Genomic DNA, 17864 nt, shown 5'->3' with positions numbered 1-17864 from the left:
ATATCCTCAGACTACTTTTCTTTATCACAGACGGAGTCAAACAATGAACAACGGTGGACTGTTTGAGCTAATAACCTGACACAGCTTCTGGTGAATAAAGGCAGTATGACTGAGCTACTGTCTACCACTTCTGCAGCAAACACTCTTTTCCAGAATGCAGTGCATAGAAGAAAGGCCCCAGGAGACTCACCCTGCTCTCCAGTTGATCACTGTTCAATCTCACTTCGTTTCTCTCTTTCTCCGTCTTCTCCAGCTTTCCCTTCAGATGCTGGATCTCCTCCTGGAAGAGAACATACAGTAAAAGGAAAATGATAAGAATGGGAAAGAGACAGTAGAAACAGCTGAGGTAGTCATGTTGGAATCCTATGCAACACTAAGGAGATATTCACCACTCCCAGCTGACATACGGAGTCGACTCATGGTTGTGGGTAAGCAAACACCCATTTCAAACATGCAAACCCTTACTTTAGTCATGAGAAGCAGATTTGCAGTGGGTGTGAGGTTGGGTGGCTAAACAGTCTAACATGTCCAGTACAGACACAGACACTCACGTCTTTTCCTCTGATCTGTTCCTCTGTGAGCTGCACCTCAATGAGGGGCCGTACAGTGGTAAACAGCTTCCACCAGGGCCAGCCCTTCACTCCTTTATTCTTCTTGATGTTCTTCTGGATGCAGCGGATGGCCAGGTCATGGATCTGCCCAGCACACAGAGAGAAAGAGTGGGTGTGACTGTACTGGACTGTACTGTATGGGCTGAGAGTGGAAGCATAGTGCAGTGCAGAGCTATCTCTACTAGGCCTACAGAGTACAGAAATAGTTGTCTGTTGAGTGGATCTCTGGTCCTAACTATAGAGAAATAATATCTCATCAGATTAGTATTATCAGTCTAAACTCTACTGTGATTTACTCTAGTTCTCGCTAAACCCCACATGTACTTTTACCAGTCAAAAGTTTGGACACACCTACTCATTCAAGGGTTTTTCTTTATTTGTACTATTTTCTACATTGTATAATAATAGTGAAGACATCAAAACTATGAAATAACACATGGAATCATGTAGTAGCCCAAAAAGAAAGTGTTAAACTCAAATATATTTCATAGGAGATTCTTCAAAGTAGCCACCCTTTGGCTTGATGACAGCTTTGACACTCTTGGCATTCTCTCAACCAGCTTCATGAGGAATGCTTTTCCAACAGTCTTGGAGTTCCCACATATGCTGAGCACTTGTTGGCTGCTTTTCCTTCACTTTGCAGTCCAACTCATCCCAAACCATCTCAATTGGGTGGAGGCCAGCTCATCTGCCGCAGCACTCCATCACTCTCCTTCTTGGTCAAATAGACCTTACACAGCCTGGAGGTGTGTTTTGTCATTGTCCTGTTGAAAAACAAATGATAGTCCCACTAGCCCAAACCAGATGGGATGGCGTATCGCTGCAGAATGTTGTGGTAGCCATGTTGAATTCAAGTGTGCCTTGAATTCTAAATCAAATCAGACAGTGTCACCAGCAAAGCACCAGCAAAGCGAGAACCACACATGCGGAGATCATCCGTTCACCTGCTCTGCGTCTCACAAAGACACGGTGGCAACCAAAAATCTCTCATTTGGACTAATCAGACCAAAGAACAGATTTCCACCGGTCTAATGTCCATTGCTCGTGTTTCTTGGCCTAAGCAAGTCTCTTCTTATTATTGGTGTTCTTTAGTAGTGGCTCCTTTGCAGCATTCGACCATGAAGGCCTAATTGACGCAGTCTCCTCTGAACAGTTGATGTTGATGTGTCTGTTACTTGAACTCTGTGAAGCATTTATTTGGGCTGCAATCTGAGGTGCAACTCTAATGAACTTATCCTCTGCAGCACAGGTAACTCTGGGTCTTCCTTTCCTGTGGCGGTCCTCATGAGAGACAGTTTCATCATAGTGCTTGGTGGTTTTTGCGACTGCACATGAAGACACTTTCAAAGTTCTTGAAATTTTCCGGATTGACTGACCTTTATGTCTTAAATAAATTATGGAGTGTTTCTTTTTGCACATTTGAGCTGTTCTTGCAATAATATGGACTTGGTCTTTAACCAAATAGGGCTATCTTCTGTATACCACCCATACCTTCTCACAACACAACTGATTGGCTCAAACACATTAAGAAGGAAAGAAATTCCACAAATTAACAAGGCACACCTGTTAATTGAAATGTATTCCAGGTGACTACCTCAAAGCTGGTTGAGAGAATGCCAAGAGTGTGCAAAGCTGTCATCAAGGCAAAGGGTGGCTACTTTGAAGAATCTCAAAGAAAATATATTTTGTTTTGTTTAACAATTTTTTGGTTACTACATTACTCCAAATGTGTTATTTCATAGTTTTGATGACTTCACTATTATTGTACAATGTAGAAAATAGTCAAAATAAATTAAAACCCTGGAATGAGTAGGTGTGTCCAAACTTTTGACTGGTACTGTATATTGAATAATGTGCCATTTCTGATCTTGAGAAAACCTAGACCTATTTGCCTCCATGTTAATACATACAGATTTGATGGAATCACATATTGTTTTGCCGCATCGACTAACCAACCAGGCCTCGTCAGTCAGCCTCCTTTGTAGGGTTGCTACAACAGAGCATGTCCCAAGGCTGGAAGCTCTTTTGATTAATTAAATCAATACATCTTGGCAGCCGATAACAAGTCTTTACACAATTTCCATTTGGCTTGTGCCGGAGCATCTCTAGTAGTGGCAGATTATGGCAAAACCCAATTAGAGAAACACAATATTCTCAGCATTCCCCACCGAAGGCAGCTTTCTATGGCCAATTAGGATTTGTCATACCATGAAAGCCGAAACACAATGCTACATTCAGCAAATCTGAGACAGACACATTCAACAGGACTCATTTGTGATGTTTTGACCATAATGAATAAGGCAAACAGAAGATTAGGCCACTTGCAAGACAAGAATAAACAAAAGGCTATTCATATTGACAGGGTCTGTCTGTCTCCTGTACGTCAGTCTGGAGAGAGGATTTGAAATCCTGGACCAAGATTCAGACAATCTAGGGCTAGATGTTATTTGCAGGTTAATAACTTTGGTTTGTTGTTTCTCCTTGCCCGAGGTGTGGGTGTGCCTGTGCGTGAGTGTGTGTGTGGTGTGCATGCATGCGTGCGCTGTGCGTGTGAAGACTGAGCGCTACTTGACTGTGTAGGAGAAGCACCAGCCCACGCCACCTGCTTCCACTCAGCACCGTGCTCCCGGACTTAAAACAAGAGCTTAATTAAGAAGCCCATCGGCTGCTCTGTTCAATTCCCCCCGGCTCCCAAAGGTATACGTCAGGAAAGAAAACACACAGCGGAGCACGGGGCTGTGTGTGTTTCAAAAGAAAACATCCTGTTTTCCATATGCCCCCTCCACTACGAAGGAGAGGGGAGAAAGAGAGGCATACACGTTCAAAGATAAATTGTTGCTTCTCAAACGGATGATATGTACTGTATTTGTAATGAAGTCACGCTGGGACGACTTCAAAAAGCTCTGAAAGCCATGATTATCTATCAACAGTTACAGGACACTCTATGGCATCAACCACCATGTTTCTAAGTATATTTGCCAGCCTGACATTTCTGTTTGAACTACAACCATATGGATTCAGACGTGTGTGACCTAAGAAGTTGTGCTCATCTCCGTTGCCGCTGCTATAGAACACATTCCTAACATCCTCAGTGTATTTCATCTAACCATGGCACATATGTTAAGAACGGATACATCATACAGTGAAAGTGGAATCATGGAAGCCTAATCAAATTTCATGAACGGGGAAGACGGAGTGAGAGCACTAGTGGGTTTTACTATACAATCATTATTATAAGACAGGCCTCTGGATAGAGACACACTTAGTTAATCTTCCTGCTGGAGAGGGAGGGAGAAGGGAGGGAGGGGTGAGAGAACTCGACACAGTAATATACCACTTCACCGCATTCCTCCAATTACACTGGTCTAGGGCTGGTGCATTTGGAATAACTACTTTTTTACCTACTGCATATATTTGCCATTCAGGTGATTTTCAGGGCAGACAGAGAAATGTACATGGCCTGGTCTATCATCATTATCACACTGACTAGAGGTTTCCAATGAAAACCTTATTGTGTTATAGGTAATCTAGATCTATGACTTTATTATGTAACAGACATTATCTAAAAAAAGTAATAGAACGTTCAAATCGAGTCAAAAACCTGATATTTCCAGTGAACAGCAGGGTTGGCTCAATTTGAATTGAAGGCAGTCAAGTCAGGAAGTGATTTGAATTTAAAATTCTGAAAATGTAAACTTTTTACAAAAATAGCTTCTACTTTTCAGTTTGAGAAGTTATTGACAATAAATGCCCTTTTATTTTTGATTATTGAGTGGTCATTTTAGTTAACAGCCTTCAATTCACATTGAGCCCAAACCTGGTGAACAATGAACCACTAAACCAAGAATTACTCAAACAAATAACTCTTTAGACTTCCATTTGTCCACTGGAATAGAAATAACTGTTGATACACTGAAATGAAACAACCCCTCTTAACCAGATGAAATCAGAGAACCTTAGTCCTCATCCATAATTGAGTACTATATCTCACCACACAAAAACCTGAACTTTAGTTCAGAGACAAAGATTTTACAAGAAAAAATCTATTTAATCTTATCTTTCTATTGAGAAAACAGAGAAGGCATTCAGAAAAAAAGTAGTCTAGCAGTCTTAATGGATTTAGTAATGCTACAGTTAGCCTTCACACAGTTCCGCAGAGCGGATTTCCTGCCCTTTCCAACCGAATAAATATCGCTCCTCCCCCTCAGTATGCCTCCGCCTCTGAACGATGCCCTTTGAACTTCATAAGAGAAAAGCATCGGGTTTCTCCCGGGTTCCTATTTCCACCACATTCCCATTACTCAAACGCTGCTTATGTGGTAGACTTTTTATTTATCACAACTCTTAAATAGATGCAGTGATAACAAAAATGGCTAAAGCAATAAACAAATTCCCCTAAACCTACTTCGGAAGATATTGCAGCGTATGTCCGTTTCTCAGAAAGCTTAAAGCCATATTAGATAGAGTTTAATAGTCACATGTTCAGGGTTGCATATTTAATTACAGGGTACAGTGAATTTTTTTAGCTCCGACCTCCAACAATGCAGGACAAAGTGAAATATAACAAAAATAGGCAACCATATCTCCCAACAGACCACAATCACATTCAACTTTTTTTCTCTGTCTCAAAATTATTTATTTATGTAAATCTTGGAAAATAAATCCTGGATTTCAAACTATAAAATTGATTTTGATCATATTGGACAGTCCCAGTCATAGCCTTGACATACAAAGTACATCTCTGTCTCCTTCCCTTCTCTGACAGGTACACTCCAAGAAGCAGCAGCTAACTGGATGACCGTGAAGCCGTGGTGTAGTCATGCCTACCTCCCTCTTCTTGAAGGCCTGTCTGGCCAGGTATCCACTGCAGGCTGCTTGGAATAGGGTGATGTTGCGTCTGGTCTGCTCATCCCTCTGCTCCTCCAGTTTTGCCAAGGTCCCCGCTCTGAAGAACAACTGGGGACGAAAGTACACACTTTTTAGTTAATCATCAAACAGAAGGGATACAGTCATGTTTGTTCAATTTCGCAGCGGATTCCAATCAACAATTTTGGCACATAATTGACCTCAAGAAAGTATCTGCCTTTTTAGCACCTACTGTACAAATAGATGACATTAACTGGAAAGCTGATAATCCATCCCTTGTAGTCTAAAGAAAAGGAGAGAAGGCAATCTATTGGATGATGAAGTCGTTATCTCCGACAGTGTTAGCATTGTGTCCCTATTGGCTAGGTCAGAGGTGAAACAGATTTAAAGGTTCATCACATGCTCCTGTCATTCACACACACAGAAAGACATAATCATGCCAGTGCTGTGTGAAGCAGTGTGAAGGCTGGTTGCAGTCATTAAGCTCCTTCAGGCGAAGGATAGATATTGATGGGAGTGGCGTCTCTATCCAAGGCCTCCATAGCCAGGCTCCAGTATTAATGACCCAACCTCCCTGGCATACATGAAAGAACCAGGAGTTGGAACTGACCCCCAAAAAATAATTAAGTAAGGTGACCAGATTTTGGAAATGAAAATTAGGGGACATTTGTTTTTAGCTGTGGGCATGGAACTATATTTAACAATCAATTTCCGCTTTAGATATAGTATCTAGCCCGATATAGAGAAGAGGGGTACATACTGTACAATGTCATGAAATTGGCTTTAAAATGAAACTGATGTTTCTCTTTTGCCCTCTTAGAAACGTTCTCCACAGAGGGTGCTGTAAAGAATGAAGTGTCAGCCTGTAACCGCCGTCTGGGTTATATTATGATCAGAATGGATACATCAAGTATGACTCCATCTCGTTAGCCATGTGACTTGCTGTTGTGACAGTGTTTACCACAGTGAGAGTTGCGTGGGCCAGTGTCATGAGAAGATTTGGTGCTGCTGTTATTTGGCATTCTGCTGGGACCACTGCTGTTGCTAGGACGCCGTTGGAATGCTTTGTGAAGCACCATCTTGGTGTTAATCTACTCCGGGGTTTGAAGTTTATCTGGGCTCCGAAGGCAACTGCAGCGGTCTACAAAAGAATTACCATCTCTCCAATGTTGTAATATGGTCCATTAAAATTACCAGCATCTGGGAGCATAGGAGCCATTGTTTCTCCCACTGTTGTTTCTCCTGACTTTCTTGTTGGCTTTGGGCCACTTTCCCGAGCTGATGCGATTAAACAAGTCCATCAACTGCCAGAAACTACTCCATAATGAAATGAATACAAAGGAGACATGATTGTGCGTCTCCCAGTGAGGCTGGAAGGCAGGCATGGCTCTCACATCCATCCTCCACAGTAAAGAGACTTCCAGGGCAGCCAACACTTGCCAGACAGTTCACCCAGTGACAAACACATTCCTCAAGGAGAAACACCTGGAAGGAGGAATCTATAGCTCCAAATGAAGGGAATCTACTGTATGCAACACCAGTTTGAGTTTAACCCCTAGCACACAATATAATAATATGAAGAGGTAGTTTTACAAGTGACTCATTCAAGGTGTGAGGTTTTACTGTGGTAGTAGTGGTACTCACCCTGCTCAGTCCCATGTGATAGCTGTTCTTCTCCAGGTCCAGGGACTCCAGCAGCTCCTCCACAGCCTGGAAACACACACAGATCAGTCGCTGCCCTTCTACCCCCGGATTATCCCTCTACAGCAGTCCCGCGGAGTTGACGACTAACACAGAGGAGCCCAACAACCACTTCTCTTATCAGACAGATTGACAGAATCCTGAACTATATTCCTTTCACATTCTCCCCTCACACCTCTTCCCCCAATCCCCACCCTCTCCTCTCTAGAGAGTAGAGGGTGTGCAGGGAGAGCAGCAAATGAAAACTGACCAGACAGGTCGTCCTTCAGAATCCACCTACTCCAGGCTCATTCCTCCAGGCCCCGTGGGGGTCTTGGCCCCATAGCAGTCTTCTAGATTACACTGTGAGAGGGGCTGCAGCCCAGAGCACTGGGGGTCTTTTGTCTGATGGCATTTCCACAGAAACCCAGAGAAGCTGACGCAAGGGAAATCTGCTTTTCTTCGCTCACGCTCTCCCATATGTTTTATTCCCCACCGTTTCACTTCAGCCGGGCTCCTCTTGCAGGGGGCCGATACACAATTGACTCTCATTGATAGATATCCTCAGAGAAAAACACTCATTAGCAATTCTCCCTTCACAGGTTGGATAACACTGAAACACTTTAAAAAGGCCCAGTACAGTCAATGGACCAGTACAGTGATGTTCCTGTGTTTAATATACATTTACACACTATGAGTGTAATAATACTGAAAATGAAAAAGCCCTTTTAGTGTAAGAGCTGTTTGAACAAACCACCTGAAATTTCAACCTGTTTTACTAGGATAAGAAGGGTTCCAAACCTCTCTGCCAATAACAGCTAGTTTTCCCCTCTCCACTCAGACCAATCCCAGACTGTCCTAGCAAAATTCTTTGAGAAATTGCTCTTTGCTAAGAAGACATTTTTGTAAATGTTTAACCATTTTAATTGTTATCCAGAAATGATTTGATATTGAGATAAAAAATAGCTACATTGGACCTTTAACCATTAGACCCTCTCGCCAGTCACATCTCACATAAACAAATGCATTTTCCGACAAGATAGAACTGCCAAAGGGTGCGAAGTTGCAATCTACTGCAGAGATAGTATGACAGAACTATGCAGGCTATCCAGGTCTGTGACCAAACAATTCAAGCTTCTACTTTTAAAGATCCACCTTTCCAGAAACAAGTCTCTCACAATTGCCGCTTGTTATAGACCCCTTTCAGCCCCCAGCTGTGCCCTGGACACCATATGTGAATTGATTACCCCTCATCTATTTTCAGAGTTCGTATTGTTAGGTGACCTAAACTGGGACATGCTTAACACCCCGGCCATCCTACAATCTAAGCTAGATGCCCTCAATCTCACCCAAACGATCAAGGAACCTACCAGGTACAACCCTAAATCCGTAACAATGGGCACCCTCTTAGATATCATCCTGACCAACTTGCCCTCTAAATACACCTCTGCTGTCTTCAACCAGGATCTCAGCGACCATTGCCTCATTGCGTGCTTGCGTAATGGGTCCGCGGTCAAACGACCACCCCTCATCACTGTCAAACGCTCCCTAAAACACTTCAGCGGGCAGGCCTTTCTAATCGATCTGGCCCGGGTATCCTGGAAGGATATTGACCTCATCCCATCAGTAGAGGATGCCTGGTTGCTATTTAAAAGTGCTTTCCTCACCATCTTAAATAAGCATGCCCCATTCAAAAAATGGAGAACGAAGAACAGATATAGCCCTTGGTTCACTCCAGACTTGACTGCGCTTGACCAGCACAAAAACATCCTGTGGCGTTCTGCATTAGCATCGAATAGCCCCCGCGATAAGCAACTTTTCAGGGAAGTCAGGAACCAATATACTCAGTCAGTTAGGAAAGCAAAGGCTAGCTTTTTCAAACAGAAATTTGCATCCTGTAGCACTAATTACAAAAGGTTTGGGGACACTGTAAAGTCCATGGAGAAAAAGAGCACCTTCTCCCAGCTGCCCACTGCACTGAGGCTAGGAAACAGTCACCACCGATGAACCCACGAGAATTGAGAATTTCAATAAGCATTTTTCTATGGCTGGCCATGCTTTCCACTTGGCTACCCCTACCAACATCTCAGCACCCCCTACAGCAACTTGCCCCTGCTTCTCCTTCACCCAAATCCAGACAGCTGATGTTCTGAAAGAGCTGCAAAATCTGGATCCCTACAAATCAGCTGGCCTAGAAAATCTGGACCCTCTCTTTCTAAATTCATCAGCTGAAATTGTTGAAACCCCTATTACTAGCATGTCCAACCTCTCTTTCGTATCGTCTGAGATCCCCAAAGATTGGAAAGCTGTCGCGTTCATCTCCCTCTTCAAAGGGGGAGACACTCTAGACCCAAAGTGTTACAGACCTATATCCATCCTGCCCTGCCTTTCTAAAATCTTCAAAAGCCAAGTTAACAAACAGATCACCGACCATTTCGAATCCCACCGTACCTTCTCCACTATGCTATCTGGTTCCGAGCTGCTCATGGGTGCACCTCAACCATGCACAAGGTCCGAAACGATATCATAACCGCCATCAATAAAAGACAGTACTGTGCAGCCGTCTTCATCAACCTGGCCAAGGCTTTCGACTGTCAATCATTCTTATCGGCAGACTCCGTAGCCTTGGCTTCTCAAATGACTGCCTCGTCTGGTTCACCAACTACTTCTCCGACAGAGTTCAGTGTGTCAAATCGGAGGGCCTGTTGTCCAGACCTCTGGCAGTCTCTATGGGGGTGCCAGTGTTCAATTTTCGGGCCGACTCTTTTCTCTGTATATATCAATAATGTCGCTCTTGCTGCTGGTGATTCCCTGATCCACCTCTACGCAGACGACACCATTCTGTATACATCTGGCCCTTCTTTGGACACTGTGCTAACAAACCTCTAAACGAGCTTCAATGCCACACTCCTTCCGTGGCCTCCAACTGCTTTTAAAATGCTAGTAAAACTAAGAGCATGCTCTTCGACCAATTGCTGCCCGCAACCTCCCGCCCGACTAGCATCACTACTCTGGACGGTTCTGACTTAGAATAATGTGGACAACTACAAATAACTAGGTATCTGGTTAGACAGACTCACATTAAGCATCTCCAATCCAAAATTAAATCTAGAATCAGCATCCTATTTCGCAACAAAGCCTCCTTCACTCATGCCGCCAAACATACCCTCGGAAAACTGACGATTCTACCGATCCTTGACTTTGGCGACGTCATTTACAAAATAGCCTCCAACACTACTCAGTAAACTGGATGTAGTCTATCACAGTGCCATCCGTTTTGTCATCAAAGCCCCATATACTACCCACCACTGCGACCTGTATGCTCTTGTTGGCTGGCCCTCACCACATATTTGTCGCCAAACCCACTAGATCCAGGTCATCTATAAGTCTTTGCTAGGTAAAGCCCTTATCTCAGCTCACTGATCACCATAGCAACACCTACTCGTAGTACACGCTCCAGCAGGTATATTTCACTGGTCATCCCCAAAGCCAACACTTCCTTTGGCCGCCTTTCCTTCCAGTTCTCTGTTGCCAATGACTGGAACGAATTGCAAAAATCACTGAAGCTGGAGTCTCATATCTCCCTCTCTCTTTAAGCATCAGCTGTCAGAGCAGCTTACCAATCACTGTACACAGCACATCTGTAAATAGTACACCCAAAGTACCTCATCCCCATATTGTTACTTATCCTCTTGCTCGTTTGCACGCCAGTATCTCTACTTGCACATCATCATCTGCACATCTATCACTCCAGTGTTAATGTTAAATTGTAATTATTTCGCCTCTATTTATTGCCTTACCTCCCTACTCTTCTACATTTGCACACACTGTACATAAATGTTTCTATTGTGTTATTGACTGTGTGTTTGTTTATGTGTAACTCTGTGTTGTTGTTTTTGTTGCACTGCTTTGCTTTATCTTGGCCAGGTCGCAGTTGTAAATGAGAACTTGTTCTCAACTGGCCTACCTGGTTAAATAAAGGTGAAATAAAATAGAAAGTGGGGAGCTCCCTTCCTAAGCATATCATTAGGGCAAAACCACCCGCCAGACAGCCTCCAGGGTAGAAAATGTCTTTCACCAAGTTGATAAGTGCAATACCAAGTTTTGGGTATTTTGTTCAGCCCTAAACTCCAGTGCAATTTGCTTCCTGTCTCTGCTCGTCATTGATTAAACTTGGTAGGGAGTGGGATGCAGCTGGGGATAAGTTGATTAGGTCATCACAATGGCCCTGATTAATAGAGGTTTATTCCTCTGTCAGTGGGCTACTGACAGCCAAGGAGGAGATGGTCTATTCAGCTCAAATCAAATGTTACTTGTCACGTGCACCGAACACAACAGGGATAGACCTTACAGTGAAATGCTTACTTACAAGCCCTTAACCAACAGTGCAGTTTTTAGAAAAAGACCAAAAAAATTTATAAAAGTAACAAATAATTAAAGAGCAGGAGTAAAATAACAATAGCGAGGCTATATACAGGGGGTAAAGGTACAGAGTCAATGTGCGGGGGCACCGGTTAGTCGAGGTAATATATACATATGGGTAGAGTTATTAAAGTGAGTTATGCCTAGATAATAACAGCTCATTAATATAACAATGCAGACCTCCGTTGTTGGCCTGAATCATATTATTTACTCCAAACACACACACAGAAAAATAGACTCACCTTCTTCTCATCCTTCACTATGTAGTTGCGGCCAAGTTTCTTGGTCAGGTGTGGTGCCAGCACATCGAAGCGGCGGCAGAATTCGGAGAAGACCATGTGATCAGGGTATCCTGTATAGACAATGACATCGGGGTAAGGTTATGAAGCTAAAAAATGTTGTACATTAATATTTATTTTAAACACTGCTCTTTGTGAAGATCATTTGGTTTGAGAGACCCTTCCAGACCTTCCTAGTCTAATATCCACAGCCTCTTACCTTGTCTATAGATTCTGAGAGCGTCCAGCAGCTTGGAGCCGCGAAGCTGAGACCGGAGCAGGGCCACATCCAGCTGCATCAGGCCAGAGTCTCCACTCTCCCCCTGGGCCTCCAATTCCCCTCTGCCTGCCCGCAGGGCATCAGGATTGGGCAGCAGGCAGTGGATAAAGTGAACCCTGGACCTCCGCACAGTGTCCAGCAGAGCGTCCTACAGGAGATAGGGGAGTTAGCTGGGACTGAAATAGTAACAGTGAGTGCAATGAGAGAGGGCAAGGCCTCAACATGCATCGAGAGAGTAGCCGGCCTAATCAGAGACCAAACCTTTAAATCATAAGCAAAGGCTCTATACACTGGCTCTCACTAATGGATATAATAGCAAATTTCATACATTAAGCAATCTTAATAATCCACCTGGGTTTTAATAAATGGTATAGTTAAGGAAAGTACTCTCAGGAGCAGGAAATCTAATGCCTAGGCCCTACACGAGGGCGGCTCCTAGCGCCTACCCTTTCAAGCTGTAATAGTATGGTAAAAACACAGGAAGATGGATGATCCCCCAAGCACTATGCGGACACCTCTTCTCGGGGGGTAGGGGATATATTAGGCAGTGCTAATTAAATGACTCCTATTACTGAATCAGCCCGTGTGTTGGATTCAAATGAGAGGCCCTGTGGCCCAACAACTTAGCTGGATATGCCCAGACTGTTACAGGAACAGAAGTGTAAATATGACTTTTTGGAAAGCCCTCTCGCTTTCCTTCTCTCCAACAGACCTGCCCTCTGCAGACAGCTTGCAGCCTCTCACCACTTGTAGTTTGATCTGGATGCAGAGGGACTTCTTCTTGACGGCCGCCACTCCAGTGGTGAAAGTCTTCCTCATGCTGGTGGCGCGCCGCAAGGCCAGCTGGGAAACACCCTCCAGGCCCGCGATGGAGCCTGACAGGGTGGTGGCCCCGCTTCCTCGGCTCATAAACAGACCACTAATGTTCTCCCTGGAAAGGAGAGAGACAATCAGATCAGGTCAAACATGTCTGTTGCAAGCATTGCCAATCAAGCCAAAACATTATGTGTGTCTTACTTGTGGGAGTCCTGCAGGAGACTCCCTGCGTTGGTAGAGGCAGGGTTCTGTTTGGCATGGCTCAGCCAACCACGGGCATCATACTCCACCCAGTCTGTCCCATGACTGTGACCCAACAGAAAGTGATGCAGCTTCCCACTCTTCAGCAGCAAGGTGTGACCTGACAGGTAGAGGGGGAAAAGGAGTTGATAACAGTTATGCATTTCAATGAATGTTTGGATGCGTAGATGGATGTTTGTGTGTGCATAGTGTGGCAATGAACATAAAGTGCATTTGGAAAGTATTCAGACCTCTTGACTTTTCCCACATTTTGCTACATTACAGCCTTATTCTAAAATATGTTTTTTTTTTATCCTCAATAATACTCCATAATGACAAAGTGAAAATTGGTTTTTAGAAATGTTTGCGAACAAAAAACAGAAATACCTTATTTACAAGTATTCAGAACCTTTGCTATGAGACTCAACATTGAGCTCAGGTGCATCCTGATTCCATTGATCATCCTTGTAATGTTTCTACAACTTGATTGGAGTCCACCTGTGGTGAATTCATATGATTGAACATGATTTGGAAAGGACAACACCTGTCTATATAAGGTCCCACAGTTGACAGTGCAAGCAAGTCATGAGGTCGAAGGAATTGTCCGTAGAGCTCTGAGACAGGATTGTATCAGAGCTCTGAGACAGGATTGTATCGAGGCACAGATCTGGGGAAGGGTACGAAAACATTTCTGCAGCATTGAAGGTCCCCAACAACACAGTGGCCTCCACCAATCTTAAATGGAAGAAGTTTGGAACCACCAAGAATCTTACTAGAGCTGTCGGCCAAACTGAGCAATCGGGGGAGAAGGGCTTTGGTCAGGGAGGTGTGCCTCTGCAGAGATGGGATAACCATCTTTGCAGCACTCCACCAAATCAGGCCTTTACAGTAGTGGCCAGATGGAAGCCACTCCTCAGTAAAATGCACAACAGCCCGCTTGGGATTTGCCAAAAAGCACCTAAAGGAGTCACAGACCATGAGAAACAAGATTCTCTGGTTTGATGAAACCAAGATTGAACTCTTTGGCCTGAATGCCAAGCGTCACGTCTGGAGGAAACCTGGCACCATCCCTACGGTGAAGCATGGTGGTGGCAGCATCATGCTGTTGGGATGTTTTTTAGAGGCAGGGACTGGGAGACTAGTCAGTATCGAGGGAAAGATGAACGGAGCAAAGTAGAGAGAGATCCTTGATGAAAACCTGCTCCAGAGCGCTCAGGACCTCAGACTGAGGCAAAGGTTCACCTTCCAACAGGATAACGACCCTAAGCACACAGCCAAGACAATACACGAGTGGCTTCGGGACAAGTCTCAATGTCCTTGAGTGCCCAGCCAGAGCCCGGACTTGAACCTGATTGTCTCTGGAGACCTGAAAATAGCTGTGCAGCGATACTCCCCATCCAACCTGACAGAACTTGAGAGGATCTGCAGAGAAGAATGGGAGAAACTCCCCAAATACAGGTGTGCCAAGCTTGTAGCATCATACCCAAACCTGTTTTTACTTTGTCATTATGGGGTATTGTGTTTAGATTGATGAGGGGGGAAAAACAATTTAATCAATTTTAGAATAAGGCTGTAACATAACATTTGGAAAAAGTCAAGGGGTCTGAATACTTTCCGAATGTATATGAAGATAAAAACCTACAAATAAATCAATCATATCACCAGACAATATATTTCCTATAAAGCACTTCATTTTTTATATAATTTTTTTTAAACAGTATTTTACCTCAACATAGTGTGAAATACACATATAAACAATAGTCTAAATGTAGGATCATTTTGCTGATAGGCAATGAGGACTCGGGATCTTTCCCCCATGGCCCTTTCCTCCACGTGTTTCCATGGCAATTCCATTGTTTTGATATAGTGAAGCTAAAACTTAATTCCTCTCTATACTCTAGTATTTTGGATAATATGTTTCATATGAGGCGACAGTATATAATGTCACCTTTTATTTGAGGGTATTTTCATACATATCCGTTTTATCGTTTCGAAATGAAAGCACTTTATGGATCTAGTCATTTGAAGAGGTCATAAGTATTTGGACAAATGCACTTATGAGTATTGAAGTAGTCAAAAGTTCAGTTTTGGTCCCATATTCCTAGCACACAATGACTACATCAGGCTTGTGACTCTAAAAACTTGTTAGATGCATTTGCAGTTTGTTTTGGTTGCGTTTCCGATTATGTTGTGGTTGCCAATAGAAATGAATGGTAAACAATGTAGTGTCATTTTGAAGTCACTTTATTATAAATAATATAATATGTTTCTGAACACTTCAACATTCAGGTGGATGCTACCATGATTAATGGTAATCATGAATGAAGCATTAATAATGAGTGATTAATATCATCCCCCCCCAAAAATGCTAACCTCCTCTGTTATTGGTAATGGAGGTTAGCATCCCTTGGGGGTATGATCTTTGTGCCTCTAACTTTCTCGTGTGTGTGTGTGCGTGAGTGAGAGAGCGATAACAGATGTGACTGTTGTTGAGCTGTGCCTGAGTGATGAGTAACAGATTTGACTGTGTGTGTGTTCACCTTTGCTCTCTCCCTCAGCAGGGCCATAGTAACTGAAGAGGCGTCCCAGTAGAGTATCCTCTGAACCCCCAGGCTGCAGAGCCTCCTCTTCCATCAGCCACAACAGGCCCCGAGCCTCATCAGTCCTCAGCGTCCGCACCTGGCACACACACATGCATACACTGGTCAGACATGCCTCTACCCAGTCCTCCGGATGGTTGTACAGTGTTTTCATAAAGTGTCCATAACCCTTGACGTATTACACATTTTGTTGTGTTACAAATCCATCTATACACAATACCCCATAATGAAAAAGTGAGAGATTTTTTCTCTCTCCTAAAAGAAGGTTATTCACACCCCTGAGTCAATACATGTTAGAATCACCTTTGGCAGCAATTACAGCTGTGAGTCTTTCTGGGTAAGTCTCTATGGATTGTGCAATATTTCCACATTATTCTTTAAAAAAATTATTCAACGTCTGTCAAGTTGGTTGTTGATCATTGCTAGCCACCATTTTCATGTCTTGCCATAGACTTTCAAGAAGATTTAAGTCAAAACTGTAACTAGGCCACTCAGGAACATTCAATGTCGTTGTGGTAAGCAACTCCAGTGTATATTTGGCCTTGTATTTTAGGTTATTGTCCTGCTAAAAGGTGAATTTGTCTCTGTCTGTTGGAAAGCAGCCTGAACCAGGTTTTGCTCTCGGACTTTGCCTGTGCTTAGCTCTATTCCGTTTATTTTTTAATCCCCAAAAAACTCTAGTCCTTGCCGATGACAAGCATACCCATAACATGATGCAGCCACCACCATGCTTGAAAATATGAAGAGGGGTACTCTGATGTGATGTGTTGGATTTTCCCCAAACATAACGCTTTGTATTCAGAACATAAAGTACCTTCTTTGCCACATTTTTTGCAGTTTTACTTTTGTGCTTTATTGCAAACAGGATGCATGTTTTAGAACATTTGTATTCTGTACAGGCTTCCTTCTTTTCACTCTGTCATTTAGGTTAGTATTGTGGAGTAACTACAATGTTGTTGATCCATCCTCAGTTTTCTCCTATCACAGCCATAAAAATCTGTAACTACTACTTTAAAGTCGCCATTGGCCTCATGGTGAAATCCCTGAGTGGTTTCCTTCCTCTCCAGGCAAGTTAGGAAGAACACTTGTATCTTTGTAGTGACTGGGTGTATTGATACACAATCCAAAGTGTAATTAATAACTTTACCATGCTCAAAAGGTATATTCATTGTCTGCTTTTTTTTATTTTTTATTATCCATCTACCAATAGATGCCCTTCTTTGAGGCATTGGAAAACCTCCCTGGTCTTTGTGATTGAATCTGTGTTTGAAATTCACTGCTCGACTGAGGGCCCTTGCATATTATGTAATTATTCAAAAATCATGTTAAAACACTATTATTGCACAGAGTGAGTCCATGCAACTTAAATCCTATTTTTACTCCTGAATTTATTTAGGCTTGCCATAACAAAGGGGTTGAATACTTATTGACTCAAGTCCTTTCAGCATTTCTTAAAACATAATTCCACTTTGACATTAGGCTGTAACAACAAGGGGACAAAAGTCAAGGGGTGTGAATACTTTCTGAAGGCACTGTATATCAGTAGAAACACCAGTCTCACCAAAATACACAGAAACAAGACTTACTGGGCCCTTAGCTTGCTTTTCAACCGATTCATACTGGCTCACTTCACAGCAAAGACTCTCAGCCAGCTCAGTCATACTCACACTCCAAGGCCTGAGGTGAAGCCAGCTCTCATAATATAACCCTCTACTTTGTAGGAATCATTCTATAAGCCTTTGGCAATGTTGGCAAATGTTTTTGTTACAAGGCTATTCACCTGTAATAGCGCAGCACCTTTCTCAACTCTCTCCGGGCTATATTTCCACAACAAACAATAAAAACGGTGTGATTGAAGCAACTGATCATATTTACCACCAAAATATTTCACTGACAACAGTGAAACACTGGCCAAAATCTTGCCAACTACTAAAACTACATACTGTGTACTAATCATGCTACATACTATTTCGAACACACTGTTTAGTTATGCAATAAGCAACAAATATCAACATACTAGGCTGAGAATGCGTCATCTAATGAGCAATGGAGTTCATTCCAACCATTTGTT

The 17864-nt window shown here is 43.1% G+C and overlaps 1 protein-coding gene across 1 annotated transcript in view; it reads right to left on the bottom strand.

Moving 5' to 3' along the window:
* LOC139535784 (unconventional myosin-XVIIIa-like) overlaps positions 1–17864 on the bottom strand; it is a 100996-nt gene that overhangs the window by 31584 nt on the left and 51548 nt on the right. Inside the window, exons 15-23 of the mRNA XM_071335578.1 lie at positions 15734–15872; positions 13155–13314; positions 12882–13068; positions 12078–12285; positions 11822–11931; positions 7122–7187; positions 5439–5567; positions 552–695; positions 191–280 (exon numbers count right to left, since the gene is read on the bottom strand). Coding sequence (XP_071191679.1) covers positions 191–280; positions 552–695; positions 5439–5567; positions 7122–7187; positions 11822–11931; positions 12078–12285; positions 12882–13068; positions 13155–13314; positions 15734–15872 — 1233 coding nt within the window. The remainder of the gene's footprint in view (positions 1–190; positions 281–551; positions 696–5438; positions 5568–7121; positions 7188–11821; positions 11932–12077; positions 12286–12881; positions 13069–13154; positions 13315–15733; positions 15873–17864) is intronic.

Source organism: Salvelinus alpinus, chromosome 1 (genome assembly GCF_045679555.1).
Source record: "Salvelinus alpinus chromosome 1, SLU_Salpinus.1, whole genome shotgun sequence".
Lineage (NCBI taxonomy): Eukaryota > Metazoa > Chordata > Actinopteri > Salmoniformes > Salmonidae > Salvelinus > Salvelinus alpinus.
This window is presented reverse-complemented; position numbering and strand designations above follow the sequence as displayed.